This window comes from Rutidosis leptorrhynchoides, chromosome 4 (assembly GCF_046630445.1).
Source record: "Rutidosis leptorrhynchoides isolate AG116_Rl617_1_P2 chromosome 4, CSIRO_AGI_Rlap_v1, whole genome shotgun sequence".
Classification (NCBI taxonomy): domain Eukaryota; kingdom Viridiplantae; phylum Streptophyta; class Magnoliopsida; order Asterales; family Asteraceae; genus Rutidosis; species Rutidosis leptorrhynchoides.
This window is the reverse complement of record NC_092336.1, coordinates 106,028,351-106,045,674: the sequence shown is the minus strand read 5'-3', so window position 1 is coordinate 106,045,674 and position 17,324 is coordinate 106,028,351. Positions and strand designations below refer to the sequence as shown.

At 37.0% G+C, this 17,324-nt stretch overlaps 2 protein-coding genes across 2 annotated transcripts; both read right to left on the bottom strand.

Moving 5' to 3' along the window:
- Window positions 1-8,554: 8,554 nt before the first annotated feature.
- On the bottom strand, window positions 8,555-10,976 carry LOC139840880 (GDSL esterase/lipase 6). Its single transcript, XM_071831123.1, has 4 exons — window positions 10,742-10,976; window positions 10,346-10,491; window positions 9,694-10,186; window positions 8,555-8,796 (listed from the first exon to the last, which is right to left on the bottom strand). The coding sequence occupies exons 1-4, from the start codon at window positions 10,974-10,976 to the stop codon at window positions 8,555-8,557; spliced, it is 1,116 nt and encodes a 371-aa protein (XP_071687224.1).
- A 1,461-nt stretch (window positions 10,977-12,437) lies between these two features.
- On the bottom strand, window positions 12,438-16,776 carry LOC139840012 (vacuolar-sorting protein BRO1-like). Its single transcript, XM_071830233.1, has 8 exons — window positions 15,941-16,776; window positions 14,560-15,513; window positions 14,318-14,407; window positions 13,844-13,912; window positions 13,549-13,689; window positions 13,405-13,453; window positions 13,084-13,187; window positions 12,438-13,007 (listed from the first exon to the last, which is right to left on the bottom strand). The coding sequence occupies exons 1-8, from the start codon at window positions 16,607-16,609 to the stop codon at window positions 12,579-12,581; spliced, it is 2,505 nt and encodes an 834-aa protein (XP_071686334.1). The 5' UTR covers window positions 16,610-16,776; the 3' UTR covers window positions 12,438-12,578.
- Window positions 16,777-17,324: the final 548 nt, after the last annotated feature.

Sequence of the window (17,324 nt, the reverse complement as noted above, 5' to 3'; positions counted from 1 at the left end):
CTTGCGTGCAATTTAATATCTTGTATTTTGCGTTTTGCGTCTTGTACTCTTGTAATTTTGAGACGTTTCTTATCAATAATTGGAACCACTTTGATTGTATTTTGTACTTTTGAGCTTTTTGGTCGTTTGCGTCTTCAATTTGTCGAATCTATCTTTTGTCTTCACCTTTTATTATTTAAACGAATATCACTTGTAAATAGAACAATTGCAACTAAAAGCTTGTCTTTCTTGAGGGATAATGCTATGAAATATATGTTCATTTTTAGCATTATCATAAGTCGTAGGTCATCACTCGACTCATGTCCCGGTTCCGGTTTCTCGAACGCATTTTCGTACGCTTAGAAAACTTGCATTTTACATTTCGTGTCACGTACCTTTGTCAAAATATAGCCTTAAATTATCCCTAAACTATACCACTCAAAGTATATCTTAAACTTTCGAGTGTTTTGGTCATTTACTTCTATAAATCATTGTCTCGCAATTTGTTAATATATATAAAATAACAATTCGTTTTATGACCAGTTTAATATTATATTTTATATATTTTTAATATTAATATATACGTTTTAAAATACATATCACAAGTTATTCATATATCTAATTCCAACAGTTAATATTCCTTATTATTGTATGTCTCCAAATTACGTTATTTAAACAAACACTTTACCATTTATTTCAAATATCGTTAAAAATGAACGATTTCCCAAATCAACGTGGACCTCACAACAGAGACTCGTAATAATATCATAATCTTTAAGGGACTCAATAAATATCTTTTAATTCAATCGTTTGTCATAATATTTTAACTCCGTAGTTAAATATATCAATCAGATAATCAAACCAATAAGGTTAATGCACAGTATCGTTTTCATAACATTTTGTTACGTTTTCAAGTTATAGTATATATATGTATCTATTTACATATATTTGTTCGCGAATCGTTGAGAACAATCGAAGGGTATTTGAATAGTTCAAGAATTTTAGGATTCAACTTCATAGACTTTGCTTATCGTGTAAGAAATGTTAAAGATTAAGTTTAAATTTGGTCAGAAATTTCCGGGTCATCACAGTACCTCCTCATTAAAGAAATTTCATCCCGAAATTTGAGTGAGGTCGTCATGGCTAACAATAAAAATGTTTTCATGACGAATATGTGTTGATAAATAGAATTTTTATCACCGTTGAATAATATGGATAAAAAAAATCCAATTACTCGAAGCGTATGAGGGAAGTTATCGTAATAGAGTGAAATGGAGAATAGAGATTCGTCTTATCTCTTGACGTAGTAACGATTGATTTCCGGAATTTAAGGAATAGAAAATCTTCATAATTTAAATAAGATTTGATTCTTTGGAATTTAAGGAAATTAGGATTTTCTTTGATTAAATGCGTAATCTGCCTCGATTGCTATGTCTGATATTTTGCTATAAATTGACCTCTTCCATTTCATTTATTTTCACCACTCCTATAATCTTCTTCCTTATTTCATACTTACAAAAGATTTGTGAAAATGCTTCATCCAGTTCTGATTCTTGATATTTTCTTGGCTATCATATCATTCATTCTTCTTTTTCATCTGTCACCAGAGGAGGTTATTTTCTTCTACTATTACCTTGGGGTTATATTGTTTTTCATTCTCCTGTGTCTTTATATTGATATACGCATTGATATACACGGTTTGTAATTTCGGGGTTGTTTTCGGGCTTTATATTTTTCATTATATTTCGGAGCTTCACGCTTTCGTTTTCTCTTCCCGACTTTAAGTCAAGTGAATAATGGTCCAGAATTTGTAGGTATGAATTTCGGAATGAACATAATTAATGTGCTAAGAAAGAAACGGTAATGGCACAATCTGACTTGTCAAATTACCAGAATACCTCAAAAAAGACCGAATCATCAAGAAAAGTATTTTCTTGATATGTTTAGAGGTTAAATATAATGAAAGAGTTATGTAACATGGTTCATGATGAGGGTATGATCTGTGAACCTTTATCACATTCTATTAGAAACTCAGCATGACTTACTGTAATATAATCACGTTGATCAAGTGTCATTATATTATACTAACTCATGCTTCAATTCTCAACACTACTTCAAAAACATCCATTTTTCGAATTTTTCAGAAATTAGAAATTAAAATAGTTTCTTTTATGATGTAACACAGATAGCGTGAAGAGATAAATAATTTCGGATGATAATAGTTATGAAGATATCTTCAGAAATATCGAAGATATTTATAATAAAAGATATGATAATATCTTAGAATTTCTAATATTGAAGGATGATGAAGAAGATTTGTTCGTAACGGATTTTGAGTCAGGAGCAAGGTATTCGTTAATGACTTCAGCAGATACTGAATCATTTGTATTCTTTGAAGGCATGTTTAGTCTTTGTGATTTGTCCACAGCCTCCTTCATGGTCTGCTCAATCCGTTTTCAGTTTCAAACCTTCTCTTTTTCTCAGCTTTACCACCATACTATTCTTTATCATCAAACTTTTGACTGTTAAGGTCGTTTACAATTTTTGCTGCTTCATCAGCATTTTTACAAAAATTCGGAGAACTAGTTTCGCAGTTTGGGTGTTTTTCAGAAACTTCACCTTCGAAGTAAATAAGTCTAGGAGATAGACATTATATGTATATATGTATATATATAACTGTTGGCGTAGAATTGCTACGAAATTTGAAATACTGATTGAGATGCACGACTGATTAATCGGGTGATCTCGACTGAGATGCACGCCTGATTAATCGGAGTGGCATATGCCTAGGCTTAGAGGCGTATGTGGGACTTTGGTGGAGTTCGCTTTGTGAACGATTCAGGCAGTTGACTGTGAATTGTAGTATGAAGGTGTGATGTTATCGCGTGTACGACATTCCAAGTGAATGTAGATGTCGGCTCTGAGAGCCTGAAGTGAATTTGGAGTAATGTGGAGTATGTGACCAACAATGAGAATGGTCATGTGTTCCGTGGAACGACAATTTCGCGGGATGTTATCATCTTGGCGGTGAGAATATGGAGCTGAATCCTTAGTGGGTGAGTTTTTACTGCCGCCCGAGGAAGCTTCGGTGGTGTTTGTATAGTGAAATGTCGGGGTGTACCGTGCTAGGCCTCAGCACTAGTGATGTCGACTCGAGATCGTGTATTTACGATTGTGAGTTACGATTCCAGAATGATATGTGTAGAGATTGTGATGATAGAATCGAGCATGGTGTAAGATTTCTTACGTAAGGTGGTCGTGTGGTACCAAAGGGCGGTATGAGACCAAGTATGCAGTTAGAGACCACGGAAGTTAGAAAAGGAAGATGTTATTGCTGGTGCTCTCGTAGTGAAAAATCTGGGTTGTCATGAAACTCGGATAGGATTAGTGGATGGGAACGAGTTCGATATCGTGGTGAATGCTGTAATTTTCCTGTCGGGAAATGTGATCTTAGAAATTGTCAGTGGATCATTCCACTTTATGGACGATTGTGAGGCGGAGAGTGTCGGTTCTGACTGTCTCCCGTAGAGACACGCTGATGTTATTTGTTTGCGAGAGTGTGTGCTAGTGATGTGACCCGTAGGTTGCATTAAAATGTCGAGACCATCCTTAACGGACGGTCTAGGTAGGAAGGTTCACCCAGAGTTGGTGAATATTCTGTGAGTCGGGTGGCGAATTGCGGAAATTCCGTGATGATAATTCGCCATTGACGGGATTCTAGTATACGATTAGTCTCCATGCTAGTACTAGGAAGCCGTCTTTGTGGTTGTGTGGTAGGGTTTAGAGGAGGAACCCTGCGTCGAGTGTTGATGTATTGCTCAACACGTGGTGTATTGTTGTCGTCCGGGATTAATCCAGTGACGGATGGTCGTGTGCGGATCGATTGGTAGGAAAGTGGTGCTCCTAAGTGATTATTTTGGGGTTACCGAAATTTCTTTGTTGAAGGAATGACCCAGTTGTGGAGCTGGAGGAAGTTGGTTCTCGGTCCAGAGAATGTTCATGAGTGACCGGTTGAGCAGTACGTTTATGAACCGATGGAGCATGGAGTTTCAAGGAAGCATGAATCCTTCTCGATTGGGATTAATGCAAGACATGGTTCACGACGTGGTGGATTTAGTAGACCGCGTTGGGTGATTTATATGGATATAGCTTGTTACGAGTTGTAGCCGAGATTATTTGAAGGGATAATGGTGTTCCCCGTATTTTCCTAAGTGGGAATTCTGAACGTTGAGTGTATGAGATACCGTTTGTTGCGGTAATGCGCGCTAGTGATTATTAGCGTGTGGCGAGATATTCGAGTTAATGGAAACTTTTATCGACATCGATTTTGAAGGTATGTCCAAGGGACTTTGAGTGTGGGTCTGGTTTATTAAACTGACGGAGATCACAGGGACGTGATCCAATTTAAGTGGGGGAGAGTTGTAACACCCCGTTTTTCAGTTACGCGTTATTTCGAACGTCATTCGAAATACGAGGCATGTAAGCGTATATTTGGATCCCAAATAAATTTGGATTTGATGTTCTAAAACCTTACCATTAGAAAGTAAATCTCATTACGTTTCCAACGATATTTGATTCATCGAAAACGGAGTTACAGTTTGAAAGTTACGCCCAAAACAAGTTCGGAAAACTGAGTCAGTTAATCTGGACGCCGTCCAACCTTTTTGGACGCCGTCCAAAAGGCCTGACGGGCCAGCTATGATATTTTGAAGCTTTTAAAAGAGGGTATTTGGGTCTTTTCACTTGGGGGTCGTTTGGGCCATCAAAACTGATCTAAACTCACCCTTATCCTCATTTTCACCCACAAACACTCCCAACCAAACCCTAGAGAGAGAGAGAGGAGTTTATAGAGAGAGAAAGCTTGGATTAGTGATGAAGGTGGTGATTTTTGCCCAAATTGGAGTGGTTCTTGGTGCTTGTTGGTGATTCTAGCTACTAGAGCTCGTTTTGGTGCTTGAGGTAAACCCTAATCCGAATTGTAGTGTTTGATTTCTTGTTTGAGTTAGGGTTTATGTTAGTTAGAGTTATAAACCCATTTATTGTGAAATTTGGGGGTTTTGGGTAAGACTCATGTAAGTAAGCCTAAATGGGTGACTTAGGGTTTCAATTGATGAAATTGTTAGTTTGGACCTTGCATGTGTTGGTTAAACCTTAGAACACTTGTGTTGACTTGATTTTTGGGTGTAAACCCTAATTTAGGTCAAAATGGGTCAAATGGGTATTTTGGGTCAAGTAAGCTTGATTCGGTGTCAAATTAAGTTTTGAATCGAGTTTTGGCGAATCAAGTATGTAAATACTTGATTTAGGTGTTAGTTAGTGTCTTGGAAATATAATCACTAGTCGTTAGTGATTTTGGGCGTTTTTGGGACTTATGTCAAAATGGGTTGACTTTGATTGGGTCAAATTGATAATGACACTAATGTGGATTAAAGGGATGTTAAACGCTTTTGTTAAGTGTTAAATTACGTTTTTGGATGTAATTACTCGCGAGTAGTAATATTGGGTTAAAATGATATTTTAACATAAGTCAAACATGGTCAAAAGCAATATGGGTCAATATTGCACGTGTTGGGGTTTTGGTGCAATTGGCGTTTGAAATGATTACTACCTAAGTAGTAATATAGTGTTAAGACCCAGGTTTGGTCTAATTGGGGTACAGTATGATTTTGGGTTAAATTGTACTTTGTTGTGTTGATTTGAATTACCACCCGAAGTGATAATTGGTTTGTGTCCATTAGGTGTTAAATGGGCGGGTTTTGACGAGCAAGGTGTGATCCCTCGGCTAAGGGATGTTTGTGTCGAGTTCTCTTTTAGAGAATGGCTATTTATGTGTATATTGTGCATATGTGTAATATAGGTGGTTACTTGCTCGGATTTGAGGACGAAGATCATGTTGTACATGACTTGTGCGGGCATTCCAAGGTGAGTGGAATAATTATATGTGTATGTATATGATGTATTTATTTGCGTAGCGTGATATGTGAAGTGTCGAAATGTTAAGACGCCACATTTCACGTGACGAGTGAAGTGTCGAAGTGTTAAGACACCACTCCAGAATGTTTGAAGAGTGAAGCATCGAGATGTTAAGATGCCACTCGGGGTGAAGCATCGAGGTGTTAAGATGCCACCTAGGAGTGAAGTGTCGAGGTGTTAAGACGCCACTCCGTAAAGTAAAGAGTGAAGCATCGAGGTGTTAAGATGCCACTCGGGGTGAAGTACCGAGGTGTTAAGGTGCCACCCTAGGGTTTAGTGATACGAGGTGTTAAGTACACTAACGGATGTTATGAACACCGATGGCATTTTCGCAAGCGCCATTCCCTTGTACGATTGGTTAACCATGGTTATTGTGTTGTAGTGTAGCATATTATATTGTTCGGGTTATATATATGCTATTGTTGTGCTAGCTTGTGGTATTGGAGGTTAATAGCTTTGTACTTGTGATGATAAGCTAATTGTGTTGCTAGCATGTATGCGGTATGTGAGTAAGTGTTTGCAAGTAGGTATATTATATATGTATGTGTATAATTATTGCATTCACTAAGCTTTATGCTTACCCCTCTCATTGTTTACTTTTTTACAGGTATTGTGTTATGAAGCTAGCTAGTTGTTAGACTAGATGCGTAGGAGCACTTGAGCTCGAAGGGGTAGCTTTTGGTTATATGGACGCGGATTGGGGATTTGGTAGTCTCCGGGATTATGATCTTGGTATTGGGTTGGGTTATAAAGTCCTAATCCGTCTAAAGAGATAAATGGGTCGAAATCGCTACATTATTTGTAAAACGGGTCATTGTGGGCCCGGTGTTGTAAAACTTATTTTCATTGCGGAAATCTCTTAGTTTTACTTAATATGATGTGTTGTGAAAGTTGTTTCGTTTAAAAGTGTCGAAAAGCGGGTTTTCCGCTCGCGTGAATTTGAAAAACTGATCAGGAACTTTTAGTTCATTTGGACGCTGTCCCAAGGGCTTGGACGCCGTCCAGTCCTTCAGAGCTGGACGCCGTCCAGATGTACTGTCCCAGAATATTTTTTTTTAGGGCGTGTTTTTGGTAAAACGAAGTCGGGTCGTTACAAGCAGGGGCGAAGATGGTATGGGGCAGGGGGGCGGGCGCCCCCGGTGGATTTTTCGACTTTGCCCCCGGTGGATTTTTTTTTTTTGCCCCCAAACCTACATATTTTCCCAAAAACCTTCAAATTTTGCCCCAAATTCTCCAACTTTTGCCCCAAAATCTTCAAATTTTGCCCCAAAATCTCCAACTTTTGCCAAAAAATCTTCAAATTTTGTCCAAAAAAATTGCTACGGTTAAAAAAAAATTTTTTGCCCCCGGTGAAAAAAATCCTAGTTTCGCCTCTGGTTACAAGTCATGACAATCTAATCTCGTTTGAGGGAAGACTTATCATGGTTAAATCAATACTTAGTAGTCTACCCTTATAATATTTCTCATTGTTTAGAGCCCATACGATGGTGATTAGTTCACTTGAAGCCTTAAAGCGTAACTTTTGGGGGGACTATTTCATGCTACACCTTCATTTACTTGCAATGATTTTTTATAGATATATTAGTTCTCGTTGCAGCAGAACTACTTTCAGTGATTGTAATCCTGTAATTATCTCGCTCGTTAATTAATAGAAGGTCTTTTGCTTTTAAAAAAAGTTCATTCAGAGATGATCAAACACAATTCAAGTCTTTTTTTTTAACTAATACTAATGGCCCGAGCTTCACCGTGTTAGGAATTGTGATGGACCCTAACAAAAAACATGTGATGGTGGTATCGTTAATCATATAACCCGCAACAACAAACAACAAAATTGTCTCGTCACTCGCGTCATCAAACCCGAAAAGTTCTTCCAAATCTGGAACAATTTCGAAAATCAGTATATGAAAATTCAATGGCCCGATCGTCACCAAATTTTTACCTCCTCTAAATCTGTATGTCTAGTATCCCCAATCCAAATTTTAGGTCGATCCAACGGTAGACAAAACCACACCAATTATTCTTCCATATTTGTGTAGTCAAACCCTAAAGGTATTTCAAAACGGTTGTCAACTTCGAAAAATCATAACTCCCAATTGCACGGTCCGATCTCTACCAGGTTTTGACTGCATTTAGATTTATGCTACATAAAAAATATCAAGCCATCAAACGGTCAACCCTTTACATCACACATCTATTCCAAGCATAATATTTTGTGTCAAATTGTATTCTCACTAAAGAGATGACAAAAGTAGAAAAAAAGGAGATCAAAAAGGTTATTGTTATAGTGGTATTGAGTTGACCTCTCCATCTATGAAGTTTTGGAGTTGTGGGTAATGTTCACAAATAAAGATTCCTGAAAATTCGTGTGATTCTGTTAGTTATTAAAAAGGGATGAAAAAAGATAAGTTACAACAATTTGGTTCATTTATCAAACCCAAGTGATCAAACTCACTGATTTATTCATCTCATCTCATCTCATCTCATACAACATAAACAAGACTCATTAAGTAACTCGCTGAGTTCAAAATGCATTTATAGCTATGACATTTATTTTTTGTCAATTTTAAAAGAGTAAAGAAAAGCAATGGTAAGAAAATAGTAGTCAATGTGGCTGTAAGGTCTTGTTGGTAGCCAAAGTCTGGATATTAATGGGCCATATTTGTCTTCTGCCTCCAGCCCATAATCCTTTCGAGAGAAGCCCATAAGTACGCTCAGTTGGATGAAAATAGTCCCAAAAGAAGTATTCATTTGGTTTCTTGCACATCTTGTAGCCACGTAACCCACATTGCAACAATCCATTTAGGGGCCCACCTCCACAACATGCTTCAGTCACATTCGCAAAACCTATACCAAATTATTAAACAAATGCGGTAAGAGCTTGACAAATAGTATATGTCTATAACATTGATTTGTAGCTCAGTGGTCTGCCTCTCTTAGCGAGAGGTCAGGTGTTCGACTCGCCTGAGCTACAACATTGCACTCAATGTTATCTCTGACCTGAAGTATCCACCCTGATCGCCTTTCGCTTAGTGCGGGGGCAACGGGGAGGGGTTTTTATCGGCCATGCTCTCGGATTGGTCCGGGTTTCCTCCAGGGTAGTAGTTGGGGGCGGGTTATGGAATTACGGGAGATGAATGAGTGGGTGGTTAAATCCCCTAAGTGATCACAAACTGATGTCCATAAAAAAAATTCTATATATGCATGTGAAAGCAAACGAGTCCATTTATGTTTGAATTTTTGTAAATTTATTAATGGGTCAGGTTGATTGCCGTTTTAAATAGTTGGACGTTGGACGACGTAAATGGGGGTGTGCTTTGGTATATAAGGATAATATGTTTGAATAAATTATCAGGTTAAATAAGCCAAACGGTCTTTTGGTGGCAAAAAGGTTGATAATCGGCAACCCAGACTAGCCCACACAATTGGCTATCAGTACATAATGTGGGGTATACATGACTTAGTCAGCAGCGATTGTGACTACGGGGTGTTAGGACTTGAATCATGACATTCTGCTTTTTATGGCAAAATTCTCTCACCCATTATCAATTGCTGTTTACAACTAAACAGTCTTTAGGTAACAACTGTATTTTAGTTCAAAACATGAAGCAATTTGAGCATAAGAGTTAGAGGGCCAAAAGATATATAGTCTCTTATAATCTTATGTGCGATGTGCGATACGCTGATAGGATTCTTTTGTGCAGTGTTATAATAAAAAGAGAAGATGTGGAAGAAAAAACATACCATACTGTTTTGGGTTAGCACGATACTTTTGTGTAGTGCTATAAGTGGCACCATAAACAACGATTGCACCAGGATAAATTCTAGGTAAAACGGTTACTAAACGAGCCAAACCAGCATTGTAATATTTAGCCAAGCGGTTCATTCTTCCTGAGCATTTATGCGTTGGTGCACTCTTTATGAGGACTCGCCCCGGAATGCACCCAATGGGACCCACAGGGAATATGACGAACCTACGAGCCCCAACCATGTAGAGTTTTCTAATAACGATGGATACTTCTTTCAGCAAAACATGTGCAAACGCTTCTTGAGTAATAGGTGGTGTGTTTGGTAACAAGAAATAAGTAAAAATGTCATTTCCACCCGCAGCTATAAGATATATCGAGTTAACAATTTGATTCTTTTCCAAATATACGTGCTTCTTCTTTTGTAAATGGATCCGTCGCTTTATTAGGCTTAGGAATTGTTGTAACTGGCCTTGAATTGATGTCACCCCCTGCACATCAAACGTATATGTTGTATACGGTAATGTTGACTTTATAGTGACATTATTAAATTGTACAATACTTTTATGCACGTTAATACAGCTCTAATCTTTGAGATAGAAGATAGGTAAACTGAATGTAAATTTGTACACTAGAAAATATCATCTTACTGCTTCCTGGCTTGTATTCGGCAAAAGTCCACTTCCTGCACTAGCAAAGTTGAGTCCGTTGGACGGAAAACTTTTTACCTTGCCATGTTGAATCTCTCGATGAACTTCTTCGTATGGTTTTTGGAAATTAATTCCCATATATTGTGCTGAATTATCATCAAACCACAACTTCAAACACATAATTAAAGATAGTAATAGATAGACATGAAAGTTGTTATAATCATTGTATTATTAAGAATTTATTTGGTTAAACTTTGTATGCTACATGATCCAATTGCAACTATTCATTTTATATAATGGAATGTCATCAAGATTCTATACGGCACTTATTCATAATAAAAAAGTATTTGGGTTAACTAATGGTGTATTAAGTAGATTAGGAAAAGACAGACTTACAAATGAAATCTGCGACGGTTCGACCATTGGTGAACCTTCCGGTTGGATGGTGAAAGAAGGTCGAACCATAAGGTGTAAAGTTGGCTTGTAGTTTACAATGCTTGAGTAAACGGTTGGTACCCGCATCAAACTGAGAGTCCCCAAACACGAAAATCGACTTAAGGTATTGGTTGGCTGATGCTAAATCTACAAAGAGTATACTGAGGAAGAGGATGAGATATGGCAATTTCCCCATCGTTTTAATCATAGTTTAGGATCTATTATTTGTACTAATGGTGTGATTTAAAGCTAAATAGAGGCAAGAAGTAGTTAAAGTAATGAGGGAAATGGAACAGAATGCATGAGAAAAGCACACAGCCAACTTGCCACGAATAACATATTACATAAAGAAGTATTGGTCACGACATTTATACCATGTTGTTATCTTGACATAATGAACAGAACTGTATGTCGTGTTGTCTCACCTTTATGTGTGTGAAGAAGAACATTTGGTAAGAAATTTAGTGGTTATTGGTATGTTTGATAAAACTAGTTGATAGCTGTTAACTTTCTACATATTTCGCAAAGTAGCTAGAAAAGTTATAATAGAGAGTAAATTGACAAGAAGTCATAGAGTTTTTTCTTAAATACTAGTTCTAGACTTCTAGCAGCTTTTAACTTCTAGACTGTTTCCTCTATCTAAAAGTTTTATTATCTTTTAACAAAACAAACCTTTTTTTATTAAATAGAAGTTTTTTTTTTTTAGAATTCGAAAGCTAAAAGCTCTTAAAAGTTTCAGAAAATTTCTTTCCAAACATACCCATTTTGCCAAATTGTTCAAAAAGGGAGTGTGACTAGAGGGCGCGCATTGCGCATAATGCGCAATTCACCCGGTACCAGGTCTCGCGCTCGGAGGGCTTGATTACCCGAGGTTTTACCTTCTATGAGGGAGCCAATGTGCTCGTTCATAGGAGGGTTTTCTCGCTTACCAAAAAAAAAAATGGTATGCAACTTGTGTATAGAAAATATGGTTTACTTAATGTGTGTGTGTGTGTGTGTGAGAGAGAGAGAGAGAGAGAGAGAGAGAGAGAGAGAGAGAGAGAGAGAGAGAGACTATCATATGACGTTTGGCAATTGCATACTGGTCATACGCGTAACTTTGAGCATGGGAAAGTATAAATTATGCGCATATAACACGAGGTGCGTATCAAAGTGGACTGACGTTGGATATGGATCATTATCTTTGTATGCTAAATGTTCGGACCTAGCGATCAATAATCACTTCCGGCTATAAGACCGGGGAGTTATTATGGTGAGGTCTTACAAACACCGGAACAACTACCAACTCATTGCACTCGAACCGAAATTCACATTACCCGTGAATTTTGGCTTGATAACATAGCATATCCTGTCACAGCTTTATCTATTTGGCTGTTCCAAAATATATATAAGAGGTTAAGATCAAACATCATTCTTGAACTTACTATTCTCTAATCGGTAATTCAACATCAACATACTCGCAGACCCCTCTCGAACTCTCACAAGTGTCTCAACCACGTGGTTACTGGCTTACTGCTATAACAAAAGCCTGCTAATACCGTGAACAGAATTACCAAACTACCATATCCCACAATACACTACTTTTGTTGGCTTATAAAACGTGACTAACGAAACACCAACAATTGCATGTAACTGACAAGTTAACAAATGTAAGACATATTTTTTTATCATTTTATTAGGTAAAAATACCACATCTCCACAAATTTGATTCTGTACCATATGCACAATTCAAATTGCTTTATACACATCATCATATCCACGAGATAAAAGAAAACTCACCACTCCAAATTTAGACAAATCATTGTTTATAGTAGCCACTTTGGTTCTGGTTAGGAGGGTACGGAGTGTATGAAGGCCCCGATCCTGGTTGCTGACCCTGTGCATACTGCCAACCTGGGTAACCCGGCTGGCCATATTGGGACCCAGTGGGTCCCGGTTGTTGGCCATATTGAGGAGGGTATGGGGACCCACCACTGGGCGGTGGCAAAGGAGATGGTGGCTGGACGTATCCTGATGGCGGCGGCTGGTAATAAGGAGTTTGAGGTCCGGGCCTGTAGTGCATATTAGCGGGCCCGGGTTGAGAGTAAGTATGACTGCTCGAGTTTCTACCATCTTGAACACTGAGACCCGATATTTGTCTTTGTAGATCTTCAATCATTTCCCGAGATTGTATGCTTCGGGTCATTGCAAAGTCACTTGACTGCTGTTTAATGTTTGTGATTGCTTCCTGCAAAATGGTGGTTATCGAGTTAATTATTTTATTCATTTTATTGACTTATTAAGACCAAAAAAAAGTTCATCACCTGAAGCGTAACGTAGAACTTTAATCCTTCGTTGATATTCTCTTTGATTTCTCGATACTTGGCTATAGCAGCCTCAATCTGCTTATAGCATTTCTCACAGGAAGCTGTAGACGAAAAGTAAAACGTTATAAGAGATGCTTGTGTGTATTTATAAAAAAAAAAAAAAAAAAAAAAAAAAAAAAAAAAAAAAAAAAAAAAATTGAACATGTATTATATTATATATTATATTATTCATTATTAAGACAAAGTGGTAATGAGTATCGAATGAAACACATAACAAATAAAAGGGCGATTCAATGGAATTATTTAAGTAGCACATACCATTGTAGTCATCAATGTTAAAGGCGCTTGCAAACTGGTTGTTTTGAGCCTTTATAGAAGACAACAAATTATAATTAGGACAAATTCAACAAGCAAAAAGTAATCATTGTATTTAAAAAAAAAAAAAAAATTCAGAAAGAAGACCTGAATTTGCAGCAATAATTGCTCTTGTGCTTGTAGATTTTGAGATATTTCTTCACTTATATGATCATATTTTGATATCTCCTTTCTGAAAAGATCCTCATATGAGCCGGTAGATGTCATCAGTTTAGGAAGTATATCATCCTAAAGCCAATATATATAAACGCAAATAAATAAATAAAAAATATTAAGAAAAGTTATCAACAAAGTTCTGATAAGGAAACGCAAAAGCAAAAACGAAACCATGCACTGCACCAAAAAAAAAGAGAGATATATTTCTACTAGAAAGTAAAGGTACCTTTCTCTTCATATCTTTAAGCATGTCTTCCAGACCCGCCCTTTGTGTACCCAGTGTCTCAAGTTGCCTCTGCAAATTCGATTAGGGTTAAAAACTATAATACATTGGCATCCATATACAACAGCAACAACAAAGCCTTAGTTCGTTGAAAGCAATTAGATTATTGTTGTTGTACTGGCATACATATACAATGATACAAAATTTGGTAAGAATATCAAAAAATTACACATAGAAACTTAGTTTGTTACATGTGTTTAATTTGAAACTTGGAATCACTCTGAGTATGGCAATAGATTTCTAAACCCACAAACTTAATTAGGTTTGAATTAAGCCTATATTGGTGATTTGATTCCCAATTCCAAAACGAAGCAATTTCAACGAAAATGAAACTCATTTGTTAATTATCACACCCATTCTCATGAATCAAACAAATGTAAGAATCCATCACAGTATAGCCCAAAAAGATAAGCTTACCAGGCTCTGTTTCAGGCCCCCCACAACAGCATCTTCATTTGCATCTAAAGATAAGATTGGCCTTGCCAAAGTTGGAAGGGCAGATTCTATCTGTCACATAACAAACCGCAAAAACAAATTAGCATAACAAAACAAAGTAAACCAGTTACAGTATAGAGTTTGAAACAATTGTGATTCACATCTGTCAAATTTTTGAAACATAAAGAGTCAACAGTTCATGTATATAGTTTGAGAAAGCATACCGGGCGGCTATCAAGTATAGACATGAGTGCCATGTTGTCTTTCACAGAACGTTCAATTTTACCATCACTATCAGCAGCTTGTTTCAAATTTGCTGCAAACCTGTTTAACCGATCCTGTAAATTCTTTGTGAGAGTACTAGATGGATTCCTGGTCCATCGTGCACCAAATTGACTTCTGAACTGTGCATCTTCTGTTGCTTCTTTCTGAATAAGCTGCTCAGTTTGAACCAGCAATTCATGGTTGACCCTTCTTAAATCTTGAAGTTGTTGTAGCTCACCTTGTAAACCAGCTGGGCCCCCACAAACTTGAACCGCCTCTACATCTTCCCGTAGAGCCATTGGCAACATAGAATGACCTTCTAAAGCAAGAATAGAATCTGGTAGATTCATCTCCTTAAGGTTCACGCGGGCCAGCTCACTCCCTTGCTGCAATCTCTCAGCTTGAGTTCTGATGACATCATCAAGCATTTCAGTGTACCTAGATAAAGCCTTGGCACTACTATCAGGGACTAAGCCTGCAAACATTCTATCTTTGGATGCATCCAAAACATCATTCATATTCATTGACTTGACTAACGAAAATCCAGGAAGAGGTGGTAATGAACTCACTGGAGGAACCCTCATAAGATAGACCCTATCATTTTCCTTCATAGCCCTATCTAAATTGATATTAAGATTGCCTTCAAGTTTATTAATTGCATCAAGTATTTGCTGCGGAGCCCCTCTTGGAGCCGACTTTTTAGCATCGGATAAAACACTAATCCCATTTTTCAATCGTGCAATTTCATCCCCAATCTCTTCTTTATCATGAAGCTCCAAACTACTCCTATAACAAGCCTCACCATTGAATAAAGCCGTCTTTAGCTGAATATGTGACGTCCATGTCTTGTCAAAATGCTGACTAAGAGGTGCGAAATTTAGTGCAGCTAGAGCTTCTTCATAGTACAGTCCAGCCTACATTTACATTTTTGTTCTATAAGTTTATATCCAAATCCAAGTATATACTCTTTTATTCGGCAATATATATATATATATATATATATATATATATATATATATATATATATATATATATATACACTATTTGCACTCAAGTCTAATGCATCAACTATTTTATAGCAAATACACATATATGATATTTAAGGTCAAGTATTAACACATGTATGCTACCAATCGGAGAATAAACTTTACTATTGCATTTATCGTTAATCAGTATCCTAGATGACATGACAACCATATAAAACGACATGTCACTGGTTTACAATAACAGTTCAGGCAGGTGCACCAGCAGGAAATAGCTTTTCGAGTAAATTAGATACGTTTAACATCATTTAAACTGATAATTGTTTAAGCGATTAATCGAAATGTAATTGACAATAACCTGTCTAGAAATCTTAGCACAAACGCCAGGAGTGCTTCCTTTAGCAATTGTGTTCTCAAACACACACTCCTGTGCTTGAGCAAGCATCAGCCTCTCCAGCATCCCTGCACACTCAACTGAAACATCAACTGTAACCGAATTCCCAACTGAAGCCTTCGCCGCCTCATTATCTCTCAAATAAGCAAAAGCACCAGCTGCAGCAGTAAACGACTGCACCGCCTGCCTTCGTCCTTCCACCGTTGACCGGTCAAACCCTAACCCTATCTGATTATACACCGCACCTAAATTAAACAAAACAGCAGCCTTCTCTAAATGTATATTCTGTTGAGACGCTTTGTTTCTGGTTTTAAACGAATCGTACCACGTGAACGTAACAGAATTCACGTGATCCTTATCGGATGAAATCGGAAACCTAGATTCAACAGCTGTTAAGGCTTTGAAGTAAGTTTGATAGAGGTCACGCCGTGAAGTGAGGGAATCGGTTGTTGATCGTTCGATGCTGATTCGGAGTTGTTTTAGGGTTTCGAGATCGTCTTCTAGGGTTTGAGCTTGGCGTTCGGAGTAATTGGCGACTATGTAGTTACGAAGCGGACGGTAGAGATCGATTGTGACGGTTTTTTTCTCGTTGATTGAGAGCATGATGTTCGTCGCCGATGACGGAGATGCCATCTGTTTGGTGAGTCAGTTGACGGTGATTATCAGGTAGTTAATGGCAGTTTATGAATACGATTGATTGATTGATTATGATTTGTGCGATCGGAAGTGGACGATGATTACCTGGCAAAATGAAGGAGATATTGTGAACACTTTAAAGATTTTTTTTTTTTTATTTTTAATCGGCTACGTGTTCCAAAAATAGAGACGAGCAATGAAGAGTTTACTTAACCGTATATACAAAGTTGTTTAAAAACCAATGGTGAGATGGATAAGTAACGCGTTTTTTTTTTTTTTTCGGAAAACAAGTAAATTAAATATAAGAGTAAATTATAACGACTGAAATGACTCGTGAAATTACGAGTTTGCTTAAACAGAAAATTTTAATGATATGATTTAAGTATTAAGTGAACGTAAATGCTAATATCATTTAGTCTAATGACTCGTGGAACCACGTATTCCGACTAAGAAACTTATCGTTATTTTTACAAACATATTGATATCAGAAAAAATGAACTACATTTATTCTCTTACCATTTTTTAAAAATTTTCATCACAATTATTATTATTTTTGTCATAAAATTACAACATTTTATTGAAACGTGTATTTCGCATACATATGTAATATATTTAATCTCGTAAAAAAAACTCATATTTGAATAATAATAATATGATAATAATAAAATTTGCTCTAAAATTGAGTATTTATATTTTCAATAATAAATTATTA